The sequence below is a fragment of the Cetorhinus maximus genome, chromosome 16 (genome assembly GCF_964194155.1).
Source record: "Cetorhinus maximus chromosome 16, sCetMax3.hap1.1, whole genome shotgun sequence".
NCBI lineage: Eukaryota > Metazoa > Chordata > Chondrichthyes > Lamniformes > Cetorhinidae > Cetorhinus > Cetorhinus maximus.
Genome location: NC_135894.1, coordinates 57,857,356 through 57,881,553, shown reverse-complemented (window position 1 = coordinate 57,881,553; position 24,198 = coordinate 57,857,356). Strand labels below are relative to the sequence as shown.

Here is a 24,198-nt window from a genome sequence, read left to right as displayed (position 1 = left end):
AGTACGCACCCTGCATTCCCAGCCTGGCCAGTTCCATTGCAAGGCTAGGCATGTTCTAGTTCTCAGCAATTTTCATGGAGTCGGACCAGCTTTTCAAAGAGTCGTGGTTCACAGCACCTCAGACATGTTGTGAACCGCAGTCTGTGTGAGGGAACCTTTTGAAAGGTATGTCCCCCACCATCTGTCAATGGCCCCTCATGCCCCCATGCCATGGTATGCCCCCAGAAACAATGCCTATGGCCCCTCATGCCCCCCCTCCCCCCCTGCCCGCATGCTAAGCTATGATATTTTTATACCATTTATTATACAGTGTATAGAAGAAATGAACCCTATAGTAACAGTAGGATGTGCAAAAAAGCTTTAAAGAAACAGTAATTAATGATAACTTTCCATTTTTTACTACAGCCCAAGCCAAGCCAAGCTTCATTTCATATTCTTGGCTGAGAGCCCAGAAATCCATTAGCCTGTCGAAACACCTTAGCCCCAGAAAGATCATTGCTTGATTGACAACTGTGGCTGTCTGATCTATGCTGTCAAATTTTGCAATTGTTCATTTGAACAAAATAACGAGGTTTTAAGTGCTTGCAGGTTTTCCTGGTGAAACTTTTAAGGGTTGGGATAATTGACACTTTATTGGGCTGTAGTAAAAGGAAGTTTTTTTAAGAAAGTGGAAAGTTAACAATGAATGGCTTTTTTGAAGCTTCTTTTACACATCCCATTGTCACTATAGAGTGTATAGTGGGTGAATGGGCATGAAGGTGCCATGGCTTGGAATGAGGAGCCATAGGGGTTATTTGAGGGCATACCTTGGCATGGGAGAGCATGAAGGGACTGAGTGGGAGGGCCATGAAATAGCATGGATGGGGCATGGAGGGGTGGGTGAGGGCTGGAAGGCCTTTCTGTTTTTATTAAAACTGGGACAGAGTCCCATAGCACCAAAGTAGGAACAGCCCACCTCCACGTCATGCCAGGCAGTCCCTGAGGCTGCTTCTGAACTTTTTTCTGGGTTGGCTAGCTGCAACCACCCTGCATCCCCCGCCCCCACTCCCCTCCCCTCCCCAGCGCCCAACAACAAAAATTCCGTCCTTGCAGACACTTTCTCCCAGGGTGGGCAGGCTGAGCTGGGAATTTTCACAACTCTCACCTCGAGGATGAAAATCCAGCCCAATATGTCTTACATTACAAGCTCAATAACGCCTGATGCATGAGTCATCCTATAAATGATGGTCATGGAGTGCAAACAGGATAATGCTAATATAGTCCACTAGGGCTACTAAAATAATTAGTCTATTTATGCTGGCAACAATGGTGGATTGTTCAACACTCTTATGGCCTTTAACTAGAAGGTTATAAGTAAAATTACGCAAAACATAAAAATTGATCATTAGTTCGGTCAATGTAATTTAACATGAGAAATTTCTCAAACTGGTTATCTTTAATGTTGTCCCTAGAAATGCCAAACCTAAGGTTCATTCGCTGGGAAACAGTTGCCTTCACTTCCCAATTTGTATCTGGTCCCAATTCCTACTTGTGGAAGGTTCAACTATTGTTGTTGGATTTTCTCGGAAGACAATGGGTGTCCTGCTCTAGTAAGAGATCTGGCTGGAGTCAAAGATCATTCCTTAAAAGTATTTTATTTACAGAAGTAACTATATACAAGATTACAGAATATCACGACAGAACGGCTGCTCCTCTCTTAGGTTCTCCTCACTCATCTCTCTCTGAGTGACATCATTAAGACACAGCTCCTTATGATCAAGCACAGTAGCTATTATTAGAGTAATGTTAGAGTTAGCGCTTTACTCTACAATTAAAGCTTCTAATTTAACTAGCTTAACTGTCTCATACTTGCCTGAACCAAGCACCTTTAAACGATTCCTCACTTTTCTCCACTAAATCTGTACCTCATGACCTTTAATCAACCTGCCAACTTCCTGAATCAACTCTGAGTTCTAAATCACCTTTCTCTTTATTGTTTACTGTGACAATCAAATATCTATTCATCACATTTGGACTGTTTCTGAGGGTTTTAAAACACATTTTATCAACATTTCTTTCTTGAGCGAGTACGAATAAAACCATTTTTTTCTTTCGCTGGTCAAGCCACTTAAAATCTGATAACGTGCACTACTTATGTCACATGCAATCTATTTTCAAGTGGAACTCAGCTTGAATTAAGCAGCTACAAAATTTAGAGAGATTTTTAGATTCCTGAGTACATGATAACTACTGACTGAAATGTTTTCTGTATGGCCGCAGCTTGTGAGTTAAGTTCTTATTGAAATTTGCTTTGATTAGACTGGCTTCTTCCTGTCACGTTCCCCAATTATGTCTCCTCAAAATTGCTTTGATTTCCAAGCATCTTCCTTCAAGCATACTTGTTCTATTTCACACACTTGTTCAGAGTGATTATAAGTGGTGTTTTAAGGTCAGAGAGTGACACTTGTGAAATGCCAATCTTCATTCTTCCTCTTCTTCCAACACCTAGTGCACAGACTCATGTGCATGTAATCATCAGTACCATTTTTGCCTACCCTGGTGGACTAGGCCTATGTTTAATTTAGCCTGAAAAATTAAAGCCAAACTAATAACAGCTCTGACATTTGGAAAATTTAGTTACAGCCCAATGACTATATAGTCTTTTCAAAGCAGCCACTTATAAAATGACTTGCATTTATATAGCACAATATCACATTTCTGACAAACATTTCAGAACTTAAGATATAATCAATCATTGTGGTAGTGTGGGGGAATATGGATACTATGTTGCTCATGACAATATTTGTCTCCACGGATACTACCTGCTGAGTATTTCCAGCATATTTTGTTTTTATTTAAGATTTCACAAATACTAATTAATTATATAACAATCTACTTTTGATCGTGGTGATTGAAAGAGGAATCATGAGAGAGAACTCCTCACTGCTTTTTAAATAGCATCTTAGTACATTTTGAACCACCATAAAGGTAGTCAGAGCCTTAAATTAATGTTTTATCCAATGGACAACATCTCAGGCAATATGGCACTTACTCAGTACTGCACTGTTGGTCTGGTTTTCATGTAAGAGATCCAAAGATGGGTTTTAACCTGTAATCTATTGACACAGAAGCAAAAGCAGTACCAATGAAGCCTAATTGACAACCTGCTGTTGCCTGGACAAGTGCCTGTAATAGATAATTATGATCAACCTTGAGGGTGATAATAAATCTAATACTGTAATATTTGGAATGGACAGACATTTCTAGCAAGTTTTTCCTTTCTTTCTGTGTGACCTGTCCATTTGGCTTTCAAGTTATTTTTGTAGAAGGATGTTTCCTCTACGTTGCCTACATACCCAACACATGAGCGTGAAATAGCACGCAATGATGTCGGGCTTGCACAATATTTCGGTCGGCGGGTGTGTGCGAGAGTTGACAGCGCACCCACTGACAATTACGAGGGCTGTTAAGCTCCTAAATCAATTAATTAAAGTGCAATTTTCCCTGCCCGTCCAACCTTACGGTTGGCAAGTGGGCGAATAGGCCAAGCAGCCTTTGCATTTTTTGCGAAATGTCATCCATGGGCGGGATGAGGTTTCAAACAGTGATTTAAAAAAAAATTTTAAATTTTAAAACTCATTTTTAACATGTCCCTGCTCATGTGAAAGAGTCACATGAGGGGACATGTTTTCCTTATTTTTGAAATCTTTATTTTTAATGTTAAAATTCTTCAGCTCCCTGAAGCAGCTCTGTGCCTTCAGGGAGCTTTCACTGAGCACACTCTTGCGCATGCGCACACTTCAGTGCACGTGCTGCTCCTGACCCCGCCCTGGCAGCGCTGAGCTTATCAGCGTGCGTTTCACTCTGGCTGGCTGTTAATTGGCCAGCCAGCATGAAATCGTGGTCGGGGCCCTATTTCAGGCGGCGATCCGTTGCACGGCGGCTCCCGGGCCCACCTGCTGCGCTTACCCGACGAGATAAAAATTCTGCCAAATGGGTAGTTGGGTGTGCAATATTAAGTTAAATTGTATATTCATTTGAGCAGGAGTGATATTCTCAAAATTATATTGCAAGCTATCTGCATGCTCATGAGTACTTCTTAACTGTCTTTGTTCATGACTTGACTTTAATACTATTGGTTAAAGCATCCAAGAAGCAGACATTAATATGCAGGTCTAAAAATAGATGGATACTGAACACCCTCCCACTCATGATGTTACTGGACCAAAACAAGAAGTAGAGTTCTATGCAAAATGTTTGTAAAAAGTAAGTCACCAATGAGGACCACTTTTAACAAGGGCCGCCTGAAAGACATCAATACACATACAGATAGTTTGCTTTATTAAGCACAGAACAATGTTTTAAGATTAAGAAATTGGACATTTTACCAAAGAAGGAAAAATTAGGAGAGTAACCTAAATCCTGGTCAGAGATGGATTGTAGGAGGATCTTACAGAGGGAGAGGAGGTAGAGGGATTTAAAGAGGAAATATGAGAATTGGACCTAGGCAGATGAAGGCACAGCTGTGAAAGTTGGGATGAAGATGGGATGAACAATAATTTGGAATTGGAGGAGCTGATAATAAGCGTGGGTGGGGGATGGGTTCCAGTGAGAATCAGCAAGATCATGGTGCTATTTAAACACAAAGTTGAGATTTTAAAGTCTGAAGCACTATGCAAACAGGAACCAATGCAGATCAGCAAGGACTTTGATAATAACATTGGTAGTGTTGCGTAGGATGTGGACAGCAGAGTTCTGTGTGAGTTCAAATTTCAAGCATTAATTAAGCTTAAACATAGCAGTGTATTTCAGTCCAGGGGCCAATGAAGTAACAGAAGGAAGGGAGAAAGCCAATATAGACTATTGCCTCTTACCTTCAATCTGAAAAATTAGATGATAGAACAGTTATGGCAGCTAAACAGCACCATAACATCATGCAGAACAGAATAGCCCTGATGCAGCAAACACAGAATACAGCCATTTTTTTTTATTCATTCACAGGATGTGGGCTTTGTTGGCTAGGCCAGCATTTATTGCCCATTCCTAACTGCCTTTGAGTAGGTGGTGATGAGCTGCCTTCTTGAACCGCTGCAGTCCATTTGGTGTAGGTACAACCACAGTGTTGTTAGGAAGGGAGTTTCAGGATTTTGTCCCAGCCACAGTAAAGGAACAGCGATATATTTCCAAGTCAGGATGGTGAGTGACTTGGAGGGGAACTTCCAGGTGGTGGTGTTCCCATCTATCTACTGCCCTTGTCCTTCTAGATGGTATTGGTCGTGGGTTTGGAAGGTGCTGTCGAAGGAGCCTTGGTGAATTCCTATATTGCATCTTGTAGATGGTACACACTGCTGCTACTGTGCATCGGTGGTGGAGGGAGTGAATGTTTGTGGATGTGGTGCCAATCAAGTGGGCTGCTTTGTCCTGGATGGTTTCAAGCTTCTTGAGTGTTGTGGGAGCTGCACTCATCCAGGCAAGTGGTGAGTATTCCATCACACTCCTGATTTGTGCCTTGCAGATGGTGGATAGGCTTTGGGGAGTCAGGAGGTGGGTTACTCATCATACAGTTCCTAGCAACTGACCTGCTCTTGTAGCCACAGTATTTATATGGCTAGTCCAGTTCAGTTTCTGGCTAATGGTAACCCCCAGGATGTTGATAGTTGGGGATTCAGTGCCATTGAACATCAAGGGGCGGTGGATGGATTCTCTTTTGTTGGAGATAGTCATTGCCTGACTCTTGTGTGGCACAAATGTTACTTGCCACTTGTCAGCCCAAGCCTGGATATTGTCCAGATCTTGCTACATTTGAACATGGACTGCTTCAGTATCTGAGGAGTCGTGAATGGTGCTGACCATTGTGCAATCTTCAGCGAACATCCCCATTTCTGACCTTATGATGTAAGGAAGGTCATTGATGAAGCAGCTGAAAGTGGTTGGGCCGAGGACACTACCCTGAGGAACTCCTGCAGTGATGTCCTGGAGCTGAGATGAGTGACCTCCAACAACCACAACCTTTTTCCTTTGTGCTAGGTGTGACTTCAACCAGCAGAGAGTTTTGCCCCTGATTCCCATTGACTCCAGTTTTGCTAGAGCTCCTTGATGCCACACTCAGTCAAATGCGGCCTCGATGTCAAGGGCAGTCACTCTCACCTCACCTCGGGAGTTCAGCGCTTTTGTCCATGTTTGAACCAAGGCTGTAATGAGGTCAGGAGCTGAATGGCCCTGACAGAACCCAGGATGTCAGTGAGCAGATTATTGCTAAGAAAGTACTGCTTGATAGCACTGTTGATGACCCCTTCCATTACTTTACTGATGATTGAGAGTAGACTGATGGGGCATTAAATGGCCGGGTTGGATTTGTCCTGCCTTTTCTGTACAGAACATGGCTGGGCAATTTTCCACATAGCCGGGTAGATGCCAGTGTTGTAGCTGTACTGGAATAGCTTGGCTAGGGGCGCGGAAAGTTCTGAAGCACAAGTCTTCAGTACTATTGCAGGAATATTGTCAGGGCCCATAGCCTTTGCAGAATCTAGTGCCTTCAGCCATTTCTTGATATCAAGTGGAGTGAATTGAATTGGCTGAAGGCTGGCACCTGTCATGTTGGGGACCTCCGGAGGAGGCCAAGATGGACCATCCATTCAGCACTTCTGGCTGAAGATTGTAGCAAATGCTTCCGCCTTATCTTTTGCACTGATGTGCTGGGCTTCTTCCTCATTGTGGATGGGGATATTTGTGGAGCCTCCTTCTCCAGTGAGTTGTTTAATTGTCCACCACCATTCACAACTGGATGTGGCAGGACTGCAAAGCTTCGATCTGATCCGTCAGTTGTGGGATCACTTAGCCCTGTCTATCACTTGCTGCTTATGCTGTTTGGCATGCAAGTAGTCCTGTGTTGTAGCTTCACCAGGTTGACGCTACATTTTTAAATATGCCTGGTGCTGCTCCTGGCATGCCCTCCTCCACTCTTCATTGAACCAGGGTTGATCCCCTGGCTTGATGGTAATGTTAGAGTGGGGGATATGCCAGGCCATGAGGTTACAGATTGTGTTTGAGTACAATTCTGCTACTTCTGATGGCCCCCAGCACCTCATGGATGCCCAGCCTTGAGTTGCTACATCTGTTCGAAATCTATCCTATTTGGCAAGGTGGTAGTTCTACACAACACGATGGAGGGTATCCTCAATGTAAAGGCGGGACTTCGTCTCCACAATGACTGTGCGGTGGTCACTCCTACCGATACTGTCATGGACAGATGCATCTGCGGCAGGCAGGTTGGTGAGGATGAGATCAAGTATGTTTTTCCTTCTTGTTTGTTCCCTCACCACCTGCCGCAGACCCAGTCTAGCAGCTATGTCATTATGTCATTTTAGCATGGAACAGTAACGGTGAAGGGTGGGAAATGGGACAGGTAGCTTTAACTTGTAGAGTAAACTAGCATATACCCACTGTTAGGAACAGAAGGCCTAAAACAATGCGTAGAAGAGACTACAAGAGAAAGAGACAGGAATAGAAGTGGATGTCCACAGCCTAGTAGGATGCTGTTTGCACAGGAGCCATCTTTAAAATCAAGTTGGTACTTGTAACTTTGCCAATAAAATCTAAATATAGGTGTAAGAGTGCCTTAGTCCTCCATTGGTTTTACCATGATCATTTTCTTTGTGGAGGTTATGTGGCGCAGTGGGTAGTGTCCTGCCTCTGAGCCAAGAACTCTTGGTTCAAGTCCCAAGAAAGCATGCTCATAACGTGGCTAAACAGGTTGACAATCAATCTGCATATCTTTCCAACATTTGCCAGTGGCAGGCAGTAAGAGTGAGAGAGATTCCTGGTCAGCTATGTGATGGAAAGGAAATTGGAGCCTCTATCAGCACTATTCATAGCTCTGGACGACAACATGGTAAAGGTAAATGCTGCCACGGCAACTTGGACTCCTTGGTGGCCGATTGGCTTAGTTGTCTGGATGGCCAATGTGGATCAGACGGGTGCCAACAGCATGAGGTTCAATTCTCATTCTGGCTGGATGGATTCAGTCCTTGCCTCCTTGCCCTACCAGGCACTGTGGGTTAGGCCTATTTTTGGCAGTGAACTGAAGAAGAAGAAAAGTTTTTCAGCTGAAAACTCCAAAATACCACTTGGATGTTGTCTCTGGTCAGAATATCCTTGGCCTCTGAGGGGATAAACACAACACTTTGAGTTTTGTGTTTTTTATTTCATTGTATCATTTTGAAAAAACTGTATGTCCTATTACAAGTTTATCCTAATTGTGTAGATTATTTAGAAAGCATGATTGTAATTGGCAACCCACAATACAGCTAATTCAATTCCTTTTGTCAAATCCAATGGGAACTTTTGTCTCCTAAAGTATACAGTTACAATGACCAATTTTTCTTTATGCATTACATCCATCCAACCTAAGTGGTTTATTTATACTAAGTACAATATTATACAAGGTGGGATACTGAGTCGGCACATCTCCTCTGAGTGTCTCTCGCACATGACTGCTGATGTCACAGTTACATCATAGCCCACATCACCCAAAAGCTTATCTATTCTATTAATGCATTACACTGCACCTCCCCCCTACCATATTGCATGTCAATATGGTTATGGTTTCAAACAGTAATTAAGACAAGCTATTTGAACCTAATTTTTATTAAATAATGTTGATAGATATTAATAGAATTCTGTGAAATCAAGTAAGAATATTGACTGGATTTTACTATTTGAACCTTATCCATCGTTACTGGGGTACTGGAAAGAAGCAATAATTTTGCCCAGGTTTTTACTAGTGAATGCACTTTCACAGCTGTGACTTCTAATTTGAGGCTAAGAGAGGCATTGTCCAACTGTTTAATGATAAAGCCTTCCTAATAATAATTGATGGATGTCTTCAATGCTTCTCAGTTATGAGTGGTTCTGCCATTGTCAACCTACCGTCTAGAATCTGTATTTTTACATAATGCAACTTTAGCTGGGTGTGTACTTTAGTGAATTCTTGCAGAGAAAGAAAAAAATGAACCTATCAGAATAATAGGAAAAGAGTTGCAAATATATTGTGCCTATCGAGGCCTCAGAAAGTTGCAAAGCACTTTACAGCCAATGAAGTACTTTATTGTAATGTGGGAAATGTATCAACAAATTTGTCAACAGCAAGATGCTGCAACCAGCAATGAGTTAATGACCAGCTAGTCTGCTGTAATCATTTTGGTCAAGAGATTACAGTTGGGCAGCACAAAGGGGAGAACTTTGAGACAGTTTGATGGGATCTTTTAAATCATCAACAACTGCTTGTATTTATTTAGTGCCTTTACTGCAGTAAAACATCCCGAGAAAGGAATGTTACCAAACAAAATTTGGCATCAAGCCACATAAGAAGATATTAGGGCAGGTAACCAAAAGCTTGGCCAAAGAGCAAGGCTTTAAAGAATGTCTGAAAGCAGGAAAGAGAGGTAGACAGGCAGAGAGGTTTAGGGTGGGAATTCATAGACAGTGCAGGAATCAAAAGAGCTGGTGGTGAGGTAAAGCTAGGTGTTTTCAGCATATGCATGGAAATCAGCGCTGTGTTTTTGGATGATTAGAAATAGGATAGATACTTGGGGGGGACGGTGGGGTTGGCGGGGGGCACCAGATGTGCAGGAGCCCGAAGAGAAACCATTGCAGTTGATTCCTTGCCTATGACTGGATGGATAAAAATAGAACCAGACGAATGCAGTCCCGCCTGTTTCATGGACATACTAGATCATGTATCTTATGATGAGGGACTATAGCCTGACTCAGGTAGTTGCTCCAAACTGGTTTATTTACACTAAGTACAATATATACAAGGCGGGATACAGAGTAGGCACATCTCCCCTGAGTGCTGTCCGTCTACCATACAGTGTCTGTAGCACATGACTGCTGATGTCACAGTTATACCATAGTCCACATCACTTCGTCGGGCAGGCACAATGGGTGGGTCCGGGAGCGGTCGGGAAGCTGACCGCCGCCCGCGTTCGGACCCCGACTGTGATTTCATGCTGGCTGGCCAATTACAGCCAGTGAACATGAAAGGCGTGCTGCAGCTCTCAGTGCTGTTGGGGTGGGGGCGGGAGAAGCACGAGCGCTGAAGTTCACGCATGCGCGCGGGCTTGTGGAGTAAAAGCTCCCAGTGGCACAGAGCTGCCCCAGGGAGCTGAAGATTTTCAGCACTCAGAATAAAGAAATGAAAAATAATGAAACTACGTCCCCTCATGACTCTGTCACATGAGCAGGGACATGTTAAATAAGAGTGCAAAATGTTTTGTTTTAATCACTGGCCGAAACCTCAACCCGTGGATGAGCTTTAGCCAAAAACGCAAAGGTCGCTTGGCCCTTTCGCTCGCCCGCCTTTGGACAGGCAGTGAAAAGCTGTACTCAATTAATTGATTAAGGGCCTTAATAGGCCAACTTAATTGTCAGCGGAAGTGCTGTCAACTCCTGTGCAGGCCCGCCAACCAAAATATCGCGTGAGTGCACGATGACGTTGGGATGCTCGCTCGATGTCATCACACATCATTTTACGCTCGAGTGTACACGCCTGCACACCGAGCAAAAAATTCTGGCCATTAGCTTATCTATTCTATTAACACATTACATTACTCTTCCCCCCAAGTATACTGTCTACCTGTTTAATAACAGTATTAACTATGTCCAAACTATTTACGCCACATTTCCTTTAAACTATTTACATTACATTGGGTCTGGCAGCTCCTCCCCTCCGAGAGTGCGCCAGTCAGATTAAGTCTCTGTGGTGGATTTACCGTTCTGCCGGACCACGTTGTTGTGACCCCCATGGGGCCAGTGGGCTTAAATTGGATCCTGGGCTGGGTCAGCGTTTCACAAGCCACTCAAAGTATTCTTGGTGTCTTCATCCCACATCGTATGGTAATCAAAGGCTTGTGGCCTCATTGGTACCAGAGAAATCAGGGCTCTCCTGTTGCTTCAGAAAGTACTAGATGGTGTTTGGACCAGGTATGACCCTGGGTGCTCCATTGTTGTAAGGACCACACCTGCTGACTTACAATCATGGATCCATACTCTGGCCCAGTGGCAAGGTTCAGGGCATCTGCTCAGTGCTGGAGAGGAACTTGCAGTGGGAAGGGGAGGTTCCAGTTGTCATGGCCCATGTAGCTACCAATGACATAGGTAGAACTGGGAAAGAAGCTCTGCATAGAGAGTATGAGGAGCTAGACACTAAATTAAAAAACAGAATCTCAAACAATCTCTGGATTATTACCTGAGCGATGTGCAAATTGGCATAGGGTACATAAAATTAGAGAGATGAATGCATGGCTCAAAGACTGATGTGGGTTACAGCTTGTGGGGCACTGGCACCAGTACTGGGGAAAGTGGGGGCTCTACTGTTGGGACGGTCTACACCTGTGAACTGTATAACTAGGGAAGTGAAGATGGTTTTAAACTAAATAATGGGGGCAAGGGATCTAATGTAGTAAGTATATCAATGAGTAGAGACAAGGTAAGAGAGGAAAGTAGTAATATGGGAAATGAGGGTCAGAGAATGGCAGGAAGGATCAGAGAGAAAAAAACCAAAGAATGCACCAACAATCAAGACTAAATGTTACAGAGATAACAAAAAGACAAAACTAAAGGTTCTGTATCTGAATGCATGTAGCATTGATAACAAAATAAATAAATTGATAGCGCACATTGAAGTAAATAAGTTTGAAGTGATAGCCCTTAAGGTAGCAGTGACACAATATGATTGAATTTTATATCCAGTTTGAAAGGGAGAAGAGTGGGTCTAAGACTAGCATTTTAAACTTAAAAAAGGGCAACTATGTGGGCATGAAAGCTGAGCTAGCTGAAGTGAACTGGGATATTAGGCTAGGGGATAGATCAATAGAGAAGCAATGGCAGGCATTTAAGGGGATATTTTAGATTACTCAGAATAAGTGTATTCTACTATGAAGGGGAGGACCCACCATCCGTGGTTAACTAAAGAAGTTAGGGAAAGCATCAAACTTAAGGAAAAAGCATGTAACTGTGCAAAGGTGAGCGGCAGGTCAGATCATTGGTCAGAATCAAAATACAGCAGAGAACGACTAAAAGGTTAATCAGGAGAAAGAAATTAGAGTATGAGAGGGAGTTAGCTAGAAATGTAAAGATGGATTGCAATGGTGTCTACAGGTAATTAAAAAGGAAAAGTGTAAGTAAAGTGAGTGTTAGTCCTCTCGAGAGTGACAGTGGGGAATTATTAGCAGATAATAAGGAAATGCTGGAATAAATTAACAAATATTTTGCTTCTGTCTTCACTAAAGAGGATACAAAAAACATTCCAGCAATAGCTGTAAATCAGGAGATGGAAGGAAGAGGGGAACTTGGTGAAATTACAATCTCTAGGGAAGCAGTACTGAGCAAACTGATGGAGCTGACAAGTCTCTGGGTCCTGATGGTCTTCATCCTAGGGTCTTAAAAGAGGTGGTTAATGAGGTAGTAGATGCGTTGGTGTTAATTTTCCAAAATTCCCTAGATCCTGGAAAGGTTCCATCAGACTGGAAAGTAGCAAATATAAACCCCTCTATTCAAGAAGGTGGGGAGGCAGAAAATGGGAAATTATAGGCCAGTTAGTTTGATGTCTGTTGTGGGGAAGTTATTAGAATCGATCATTAAAGAGGTTATAGCTGGGCACTTAGAAAACTTTAGGGTAATCGGGATGAATCAGCATGGTTTTGTGAAAGGGAAATCATGTCTAACCAATTTTTTAGAGTTCTTTGAAGGAGTAACATGCGCTGTGGATAAAGGGGAGCCTGTAGACATGCTGTACTTGGATTTCCAGAAGGCATTTGATGAGGAGCCACATCAAAGGTTATTACAGAAAATAAAAGCTCATGGGGTAGGGGATAACATTAACATGAATAAAAGATGGATGGCAGAAAACAGAGAGTATGCATAAATGGGTCTTTGTATGATTGTGATCAGTGGAGTCCCACAGGGAGGGGTCTGCGCTGGGGCCTCAACTTTCTACAATTTATATTAATGACTTACATAAGGGGAGTGAAAGCATGGTAGCTAAATTTGCAGACAACATAAAGATAGGTAGGAAAGTATGTTGTGAAGAAGACATAAGGAGTTTGCAGACAGATATAGATAAGTTGAGTAAATGGGCAAAAACCTGGCAGATGGAGTATAATGTGGGAAAATGTGAAGTTGTTCACTTTGGCAGGAAGAATGAAAAGCAGACTATTATGTAAATGGAGAATGACTGCAGAATTCTGAGTTGCAGAGGGATCTGGGTGTTCTAGCGCATGAGCCACAAGTAGTTACTATGCAGGTGCAGCACTTAGTCAAGAAGGATGGAATCCTATCCTTTATTACGAGAGGAAATGAACATAAAAGTAAGGATGTTAGGATTCAGTTAGACAGGGTATTGGTGAGACCATGTCTCAACTACTGTGTGCAGTTTTGGTTTCTTTATTTAAGGAAGGATATAAATGCCATGTAAGTGGTTCAGAGGAGGTTTATTAGATTGATACTTGGAATGGGCAGGTTGTCTTATGAGAATGGGTGGGACAGGCTGGGCTTGTTTCCACTGGAGTTTAGAAGAGTAAGAGGTGACTTGATTGAAGTTTATAAGACCCTGAATCGTCTTGACAAGGGGGAAATGGAAAGGATGTTTCCTCTTGTGGGGGAATCCAGAATTAGGGAGCATTCTTTTAAAATTAGGGGTCACCAGAATTGAGGAGAATTTTTTTCTCTCAAAGCATTGTGCGACTTTGGAACTGTCTGCCTCAGAAGGCAGTGGAACTGGGTCATTGAATGTTTTTAAGGCATAGGTAGATATATTCCTGTTAGGCAAGGGAATCAAAGGTTATTGGGGGTAGACGGGAACGTGGAACTCGAAACACAAATGGATCAGCCATGATCTTATTGAATGGCAGAGCAGGCTTGAGAGGCCGAATGGCCTACTTCTGCTCCTATTTCGTGTGCTTATATGTATGTTGGTACGTCTGGAGTTCTATCACTGTTATTGTTTCTCCTGGAGGCCTGTCTCCCTATTTCTCACCTTCTTGTGGTCAGTAGGGGTAACATTAGATTGGAGGTTCCTTGGCAGTAGAGAAACGTGCGTCTTTAGATGTCAGACCATGAGCAATTCGGCTGGAGAGAATTCATTAGCTAGAGGCATGGCTCGGGTGCTGAATGCCAATTAAGATCCTTAGACATTAGGATCTTGCAGGTCCTGATTGCTTGCTCAAACTCCCTGTTAGCTTGTGGATGAAGAGAGAAGCTGGTGATATGGGTGATCACACTGTCGGCAGTGACTTTCCTAGAGTGGTCATTAGCGAATTGTAAACTGTTATCAGAGATGATTTAATTGGGGAAGCCATGTGTATAGAAGATGGTCTGCAGCGCCCTAATCACTGACCCCGCTGTAGTAGTGTGGCATCTGACTACTTCCAGCCATCTAGAGTAGGAATCTACAGCAATGAGGTATGTCTTGCCTAATGATCAAAGAGGTCAAGCCCCAATTTCTGCCAAGGCCACTGTGGAAAGCTGGATGGCACCAAGAGGTCTATGGGTGTCTGGTGGTTAATATGGCAGGTGTGACAGGATAGGACGATATTTTGAACAGCCTGGGTGATTCCCGGCTGCCATACAGATTGCAGTGCACGTGCTCTGCACTTTGTAATCCATGGAGTGTGGAGGATCTCAGCTCACATGAACTTAGGAATGACAAGGTGGTGATCAAAAGCTAAGAGGCCATCCACTATGGTTAAGCACCTGCGATGCTTGTGCTATTTATGGTGGAGCTGAGTTGCAGGACTATACTTAGACCAGCCTTGCAGGCAGAAATCTCGTACTTGGGTACAATCCATGTCTTCTATTTGTGTTCTTTGGACTTCTTGGAGATTCATGGTAGAGATGAGCAGTAAGTTCATTACAGTCGAAGAAGATGCTTCCACCTCTAAGACAAGTATGAAATCCAAGGCAATGGCTTTGTCTACTGTAGCTCTGGAGAGAGCCATGGATTGGGACTTTCGTGAAACGTAGACAGCCATGTATTGATAATGCATCAAGTGAAGGTGTAACCGTTGAATGCATAGAGGCATTTTAATGATCACCATGGATTTCAAGGGGGTAATGAGGAGTCTGTCTCTACATGGAAGGGCAAGACCATCCGGTAGTCTGAGAACCTCTCAACAGCCTATGTGACAGCTGGGGCTTTCTTCTCAATGGCGACGTAGCATCATTCTGTTTCGGTTAATGCTTTGGAGGCAAAGTATACCGGCTTCCTGTAGCCATACTTCTAGAATTGGATAAGAATGGCATGAAGACCAGTGGAGGAAGCATCAGCAGACACTACGGTGCGCAATGTTGGATTGTAATGTGCCAGCACATCCAAAGAGACTAGCCTGTCTTTAATACATTGAAAGGCATTGGGTGGAATTCTCCAGTCCTCCCCACGGCGGGTTTAATGGCGGGCGGTGGTGGAGGATAGTGTGGCGGAAGCTGAAAAATTGGTTTCCTGCCAGCATAAAATGCTGACGGGATCTTGCATTCCTGCCCAGCATGAGGTAAATCTTCTCACAGCAATATCTCCCAGGAGGTTAATCTTCAAGCTGCAGGTGGAAGGCTGCAAGAGGTACTGGTGGGCGGCGATGGTCTGTGCTGGCGGGGAGGGAGCGCTGGTGGAGATTAGACGGGGAGGAGAGGAATGAAGAGGTTAGGTGAGTGTGAGGCCTAGAGGGCGGTGGGGAGGTTGGGGTGGCAGGGGAAAGAGAGGGATGTTGCGGAGGTCATGAAATCAGTGAGGTGGTATGGAGTGGAGAGAATGGCCGTGCTGGAGTGTGGGTGGCGGAGTGATGTCCAGGTGTGAACAGGCATGGTGTGTGGGGGGGTGGGTGCAGGTGCGAAAGGGCATGGGGGGAGGGGGGGACGGGGGCGGGGGGTGCAGGTGCGAAAGGGCATGGGGGGGGTGTGCAAGTGTGAACGGGCATGGTGGAGGAGTGTGCAGTTGTAATTGAGCATAAGGGGCAGTGTACAGGTGTGAACGGGCATCTCGGGTTGGAGGGGGTGAAGAAGGGAAAAGGGTTCAGAGGGAGCAGGTCCGTGGTGTCAATAGACATGCCCTGGTGGGGGAAGCTCAGGGCATCTGTAATAGGAAGGGATGGTGAGGGGTAAAGGGGGCAGTAGGAGCCAGTAGAGTGGGAAGGTGAAAGTCCTGCGATGTCAGGTGAAAGGGCGCTGGGGGTTGTTGAAGGGGAGACGGAATGAGAAACAGATTCTGGCCGTCAGAAGAAAGGCTGGGGGGGAGGTGGCAGCTAGGTGCAGATCTACTGTGAAGGTAGGAGACTTCAGCATTAACCTGCACGGGACAGAGGGTGATGGGGGAGGGTTGTAGGGTAAACGTGGGGAGGTCAGAAGTGATTCCTGTGGGGGGATCAGTGTTTATCTGGGGGGAGGATGTGGGTGACAGGGGGAGAGGAAAAGATGTTCAACCCACCTTGGAATGTTACTAGCATCATGGCTGCTCACAACCATGCAGCGCCTTGTAGTGGAGATCTCAAAATGCAGCATGTGAGTTGGGTCATTGGGGGTAGCCGGAGATGCAGGTCAGCTCAACTGGACAACTGAAGAGGAACCCCGGCATGTAGTATTTACAATGCAGGACAGATAAGCGTGTGAAGGGCAAAGGCACAGTCTGTGCAGGAGACTTCCTGCACATGGCTCACCAGGACCCTGGCAAAGACCTTTGCCTCCCTGTACATGCCTGATTCCGGTGGAACATGAGGTGTCCCTCAGAAGATGTTGGAGTGGGGTATCTCGCACAAGCTTAAGGACTATCGCAAATAAACCACATCAGATGTGATTAAAGTGCAAGTGAACTATATTTACAGAAGTGTGATAAGTTTAGCAATCATAGTGCACCCATGCAGCCACATGTGAAATCAAAACTTCTTAAGTTTTCTTTCCTTAACACTTCTTCTAAGTGCTCCCCTGACATATGCAGCAGAGGGTGAGGCAGCCTGTGACCAGTTTCCCTGTTATCTTTGATTACCTTGGCAGCCGTCCTCTGGAGACCTGAGGCCTGGAGGATCCCGGCTAACTTTGGTTGTCCTACTGTAGGGCAGCTGCTCACTCTGCAGCCACATAAGACGAGGTTGAAGGGGTCACAGGCAAAGGGCATTTGGAAGAGCCAGACACCCTCAGAGAGTCCCAAGTGGAGGTCCCAGGGGTGTGCAACTGTCACTCCTCCTTCCTTTGGATGCCCGAGAGCCTCTGGGCAGCATTTTTCCGTTGTCGAGCAGGGGGTGGGGCCTGTTCGCCAACGCGAAAATGACGCGGGATGACATCGGGGGAACCCCTGACATCATCCCGCCCCATTTAAATATTCAGGAAGGCGGGGGCAGAGCGCAATCAGCTGTCCGCCCGCCGACCTGTCAATGGCCAACTGAGGCCATTGACAGGGTAGTTAACTCAATTAAAGGCCATGCCTGTCCAACCTTAAGGTTGGTGGGCAGGTCAGGAGCCCCGGTGGGCTTCTGAAAAAACATGAAACCTCATCCACCGGTGGGATGAGGTTTCATGTCGGTTTTAAAAACTTTAATAAAGTTTCTGTGATATTTATTAACATGTCCTATCTCGTGTGACATTGTCACATGAGGGGGACATGTTAATAATTTTTTTATTTTTCTATTTTTAAACTTTCAGACACTTTCAGCGCTCTCCCTGAGGCAGCACTTAGTCTTAGGGAGATGTGTGCACTCTGATAGTTGGGGAATCCCCCCCTGTCCGCATAGGGAGTGCATAGCGCTTCCTGTTGGGCAGCCGGCTGGGCGGGCCTTAATTGGCCTGCCCACTTAAAATGGCGGCGGGGCCTGTTTTGGCGGTGGCGATCGGCTGCCTGCCTGCCGCTGAGCCGGTGGGGCCCGCCCGCCCATCAAGGGCAAAATTCTGCCCCCTGTCTGACTCCTTGAGGGGAGGGGACACCTGGAAGGAGGTCAACGTGCCCTGTCCCTCTCTTGTGTAGCCACTGTGAAAGCTCACCCATTGCTGCAGTGATGGAGCGCAGATCTGTGCGCATCTCCAGCAGAATCTGTTGGATGAGCTTCTCCATGGAGCCCACCACCCTCCCCATGGAGACCTCCATGTGTGCACAGGTCAACACCACTTCATCAGAGAGCAGGCAGATGGATTCCTCCGCCATGCGTGTCACCCTGTTGAGGGCCTCCACCACCTCTGCCTGATATTCTGCTGCCTCTTGCTACCTGACCAGCATCTTGTGGGCCACCGATTCCATAGGTGCCTCATCTGACTTGGACATTGCAGATGCCTCTTCCCCAGAACTTCTCCATATGCCGGTGAGCTTGGATGATCTTGCTTGCTTCTGCTGCAGACACATGTCTGTGCAGTGACCACTGGAATGTAAGACCCTTCCTAAACTAGATCTAATACCCACTGAGGTGTGTGTCTCTGGGTTGGTGGAGGTACCAGGTGACTGCTGTGATGCTTCTACCGGTGCACTTTCTTCCTCTGCAATGTATCTGGTCCTTATTGGCTTGTGTAAGTGGTGGACAGGACTTTGTCTGTTAAGGGCCTTGTCCTCTTCCTGGTGGCACCTGTAAGTGAGAGAAGAGAGCGAGTGACTGCATGAGTTGTCTCCAACATGGAGGAACACGTGACCCTTGGGTTTCAATGTGACATGCATGGATCCTTACTGGATGGAGGCCGCTCGCCAATCTCTCCACACTCCCAGTTTGTGTCCCGTTCCACCCCTCCAGCTGGGCTGCCTGCTCCGCGAAGTTGGTGAGATCTTTGAAGTGTGGGCAGCCCCCTCCTGCCTTCTCCCTCTCTCTCCTATTATGTGTTAATTTAATCTGCACAAAGAGTGAAGATAGGATTGAGAGCAATTGGGTTTCATGTATCTTTCTCATGCTTCCAGTCTTACAAATAACCCACTGGATTGTTGCCATGTGATTGATGCACTGCAGGTTACCCAGAAGTGTTCTGGGCATCACCCTCCAGAGGTGGTAAAACATGCAGGTAGAAGGATAAGGCATGGCATTAGTGGTGCTTCCAGGTGGCCTCAATGCCTGACCCCTTCCCAGGCAGCATGTGAGCTCTCTGTGTGGAAGGGTCAGGGACCCACAGTGGCCTCTCCACCTGCAGAGTAGAAGGACTGCAGTGGGGCGATGAGGCATCACCTTACCACATTGCCACTGAGGCCCTTGTTCCCTATACCATTCAGTGAGGTGAGTGTGAGCAGTTGAGGGTTCAGTTACCCTGGCGGAGCGGAAGAGGTCATTCATCCACTTCCAGTACTGCAGGACAGTCCTCTGGTGGACGCTGTGGGCACTGACTGCCCTGGAGACTTCCTCCCATGCTAGGCTCATCTCCCTGCTTGGCCTCCTTCTCCCATCCTCCGGATAGAGGACATCCCTCCTGTCCTCCACCTTGTTGAGCAGGGCCAGGGAGGCATCACTGAATTTGGGCGCTGGAGCTCCCTGTCCTGTTCGGACCATCTCCTCCCTCAACGCTGGGTAGCTTGCTGTCTGGGTGCCTTTTAAACATGGAGCCCAGGTAAGACGGTTGGGTGCCTGCTATCTGCTCCACCACGCCACACGCCAGGAAACCCCTGAATGCATAATTAATGAGGCCAGGGTCACGAAATGCGGCGTGAATTCCCAGCGGCCTCCATGGCACGAAACACTCCTCTACCCCACCCCTACCATGGGACTTGGGCCTGGAATGGAAAATTCCACCCATTGTGTTGTTCAATGCCACAGAACCATTGCTGGCCTTTCCACATGAGATCCCATAGAGGTTCCGTGGGATAAACATGCCCACCTGGTTTACCATCCGTGGAAACCGCTGGATGCCTGTGATACACTATGGTTGGGGAAAATCGGTAATGGCCTTTGTTTTGTGAGGGTCCACCTTGATACCCTGTCTTTGGATGATATTGCCCAGAAGTTTGATGGTGGTTGTAGTTTAAGGGTGTTCAGGCAGAGCAAGGTTTAACATGGGACTAGGGAACAGTACCACCCACAGTGTGATGTAGAGAAACACATGATAGTGGACTGCGTGCGGTAGAGTCTGGAAGGAGCCAGCAAGGAGACAGCACCCATTCAGGGCTGTACCTTGGAGATGCATACAGTTATGGGTCACCAATAGACAACTTATGTTCAACCATACAAACCTCCAGACCTCTTAGTGAGACACCAAACAACCTTCCCACAGTGGTCTTGGCAAATTCACACTTGTCATTTAATGCTTCCTGGTGAGCCTTAAGAACTTTTCGGACTCTGTGGTCATGCTTTTCTCTTATGGAGCCATGGATAAGGGCGTTAACCATGTGGCAGATGACTTCTTGTTTGCCTTATAGGATTGTGGGCATGAGGTGCTACAATACCTCCAAGACTGATGATATGCCAAAAGGAAGGTGGTTAAAACAAAAAAGGCCAAACATTGTAATAAAAGTTGTTAACAACCTGGACTCCTGATCAAGAAGTATTTGCCAAAACCCACTGTTAGCGTTGAGTTTGGCGAAGAGGACTCTGTTGACAAGCTTCACCAGGCTGTCATCCACAGACACAGAGGGTGGACTTCCCTCTAGACTGCTTTGTTTAATTGCATGTGGTCCACTCAGAGCCTGAGTTGACCGTTTGGTTTGGAAACTGTCACCAGTCCAGAACACCACCAGGTTGGTTGTGTGACTGGTGAAGTAGCACCTCTGTGGTCAAGTTCCTCTTTGACCTCCGGTAGTCGAGGATGTGGTACCCTACTGGGAGTGAATAGACACACCGGCATGGTGCCTGGGAGCAGTGAACTGTGATATTCGTTTTTTTTATCTAGCCCAACCTTGAAACAATCGTGGGAATTCCTGGCAGAATTCAGTCCTGTTGTCTGGCTGAAGGAGTTCATCCACTTTCTGTAGGATGCCCAGTTGTAAACACACAAAGAGATGCTTTGATTACATGGAATATAGAGGGTCTCTGTGATCTGTCATATCTTTATGGCATAGAGTGGTTGTAACCTGACTCTTGATGTGCAGGTTAATTCCCCCTGGACCTTGGAGTTTAATATTTGATGGCTGGACAGGAACTGTGTTGAATCATGCTGAATGATCAGCCAGTATGGATACACCGTATTGAGCTTAAAGTGAGTTTTAAAAACTTTGACAGATCGGAAGTCTGGGCAATGGCCTTGTATTTCCCCCAGGAAGATTGAGGTTGCATTTGTCTGTTCGTGGTCTGTGTTCTGGGCGAACTATGAGCTGCGGTTATTCTGTTGTTTTCTCCACTTATTAAAGGTTTTAAATGAACAGAACCATTGGAAATGCTCTGTCCTCCCACATTGGAAGCACTCTGCACCCCCTGCTTGGCAGCCTTGCCATCTGTGTCGTCTCTTTGTGCTGCATTGTAAATATTTCAAGATGGCTGCTGTACGGTTTCCCACCTTTTTGGCCAGTTTGGTGAGCTCCTGCGTGAGTGGAACTACCGCGTTTGGACTAAATGGCGAATGGACCTTCCCGCCACCTCGATGTGTCGGAGGGCGCAAGGCCAAATTTACGTACTTTAGCTGACTTGATTAGTGCCATAAAGTGGTCGAGTGAGAACACGAACATCCGTCATGGATTCCTGTTTGTGAGAACTAGCTACCGTGAATGAGGTAGGGAGAAGGGATTCGACTGATTCACTTGGTTTGTGGGACCTATGGTTGAAGAGCATTCGCCCAGTAGTGGCATCTGAGTTGAAGAAAAAAAAAGTCAAGGGTTTTTAAAACAGAGTCAAAATCTGCGGGAGTCTCCTCAACCCCCTGGCTGAGAAGGATCTGGTCAGCGACAGGCCCTACAACGTAAAGGAACAAATTGATCTGGAGTTTCTGCTGCTTGGTAAGGAGACCTGAGGTGGGACGGTACCTCAGAAAGTTATCACGCCATGTTTTCCAACGCGGCCTCCATGCAGGCCCTCAAAACTTCCAAACAGGCAGAGTAGAGGCAGTGATTGCTTGTCTAGTGCCACCAACACTACCCTTTTCACTTGACCTCCTGCTTAGGCATACTTGCGGATGTTGGTCTGACTAGGGTTTGCTGCCGTTGTGGGTTGTAGATGTCCTGTCAATGGTACGATCTCTTGTTTAGGTTGATGTTATCGCCACTGCTACCATGTTTCATGGATGTCTTAGGTCATGTATCTTATGAAGAAGGATTTTAGCCAGACTCAGCTAGTTGCTCCAAACTGATTTGTTTACACTTAGTACAATATATACAAGGTGGGTTGCTGAGTAGGCACATCTCCCCTGAATGCTGCCTGCCTGCTGTTCGGAGTCTCCAGAACATGACTGCTGCTGTCACAGATACATCATAGTTTACATCACACGTTAGCATATCTAGTCTGTTCATGTATTATACTACACCACCTAGCTGGATAATGGTGGAAAAGCATTGAAGACGGATGGTGTAGTCAATCAGTAAAAGGCTGCAAACAGGATGAGAAGGACATCCACCTGAGAGGGCAGCTGGGACTTTGGTTTACCATTTCATCTGACAATACAGCACTCTCCTACAGTATTGCACTGGAGATTTTGTGCTCAAATCTCTGAAGTTGGATTTGAACTAACAACCCTCTGGCTGAGGGGTGGATGCTGTTAACTGAGCCATGGCTATCCAGGGTAGAACCCACTGGGCAGGATTTTTAGTTTGGCGGGTGCCCGTGATCAGTAGGGCCAGGAGCGGTTGGGTAAACGGACCCCCGACCGCGATCTGCCCCAACCCCTGAAAAGCGCGCTGAAAGGCTCAGCGCTGCCGGGATGGGGGCGGGAGGAGGGCAAGTGCTGAAGTTAGCACGGGCGCTGGGGAGCGCGGAATGAAAGCTCCCTGAAGGCAGAGAGCTGCGTCAGGGAGCTGAAGAATTTAAATGCCAAAAATAAAGATTTTAAAAACCGGGAACAAATGTCCACGCATCAGAATCAATCACCGGAACATATACCAGATGAAAATTCTGTGCAAACATTTTTAAAAAAATATATGTCGAAAACCTCATCCCGCCCTTGGATGAGGTTTCCTTAAAAAGGCAATGGCCACCTGGCCGATTCGCCCGCCTGCCAATCAACGTTGGACGGGCAGCGAAAAGTCATGGTTGATTAATACGTTAATGGCCTTGATAGGCCTCTTAATTGTTGGTGGGCGCGCTGTCAGCTCCCGCGCGCGCCTGCCGACCGAAATATGTGTGATGACGTCGGGATGCTCGCCAATGTCATTGCGTGCCATTTCACGCTCGAGCGTGTCAGGCATGTGCCCGCGCGCCGAGCAAAAAATTCTTCCCGCTGTTACAGGATTTTAAACTGAAAAGGGCCACACTTGCCAGCAAGCATTGTATGTTTGCGTGGGAGTGCTATGTTCAAATAAAGCAGCTCATAATGTAGGGTCTCATAAGCATTCAGCCAGTTAAACGTCACCAGTCTGTCAAATCTTGCTGCACCTCAGCAGCTGTTGTCATGGAAACAGTTATTTCTGAGGTCTCCTCCTGTGGTTTTAGATTTATTGTCTCCTGTAAATGGCTCATCATCAGAGATTAGGATGGCTGGATTTATCATTAATATGTTGTACTCAAACAGGCTGAAAGTAATATCCCATTAATGCAAGCTGGAACATGCATATAACTGAAATGGGGAGGAACTGATTATTTCAATGCAACATAAATTTTCAACAATAAGTCCTTTGAGTTCTGAAATGCAACTGCAAAGTAAATGTTCCATTAAATTATAGAAAGAGTTAAAAATACTGATCTGGATCAGCTTCAATTTTCTTGTGCTTTTATTTTATAGGTGTCAAAAAATCTGCCTGATAAACAAAACGAAATAGAAGAGTTATTGAAGGACTTTACACGATTTCAACAGCAGCTAAATCTACTAACACTGTGGGTCTCTTCTACAAAGGATCAGTTGGAATTATACAAGCAAGCACCAATACCAGAAGTCTTTGATATTAAGGTAAAAATGATTCTAATGACCATACATATTATTGTAGCTCTCTAGAATAGCATTTCTCAGTCTAAAGTGTCTTGAACAGAAATAGACATTTGCAATGATGGCTGCTGAAAAAAGTAGTGAGGCAGCACAGTGTCTCCCAGCGGTTTTTGCTGGACTAGAGGTCTGAGAATGGAGTTTGGAAAGCAAAATGGCTCTACATAAGACTCAAACACTAGTACCACAATATGGGTGAGAAAGAAGCTAGAACCACAATAT

General features: G+C 45.7%; 1 protein-coding gene across 6 annotated transcripts in view; it reads left to right on the top strand.

The window, feature by feature from the left end:
- The window catches only part of dmd (dystrophin), a 1,945,510-nt gene that overhangs the window by 1,400,201 nt on the left and 521,111 nt on the right, over positions 1-24,198 (top strand). For all 6 annotated transcript variants that reach the window (XM_078559857.1, XM_078559853.1, XM_078559852.1 and 3 more), the window contains exon 47: positions 23,779-23,943. In XM_078559857.1, the coding sequence (XP_078415983.1) occupies positions 23,779-23,943 (165 nt within the window). The remainder of the gene's footprint in view (positions 1-23,778; positions 23,944-24,198) is intronic.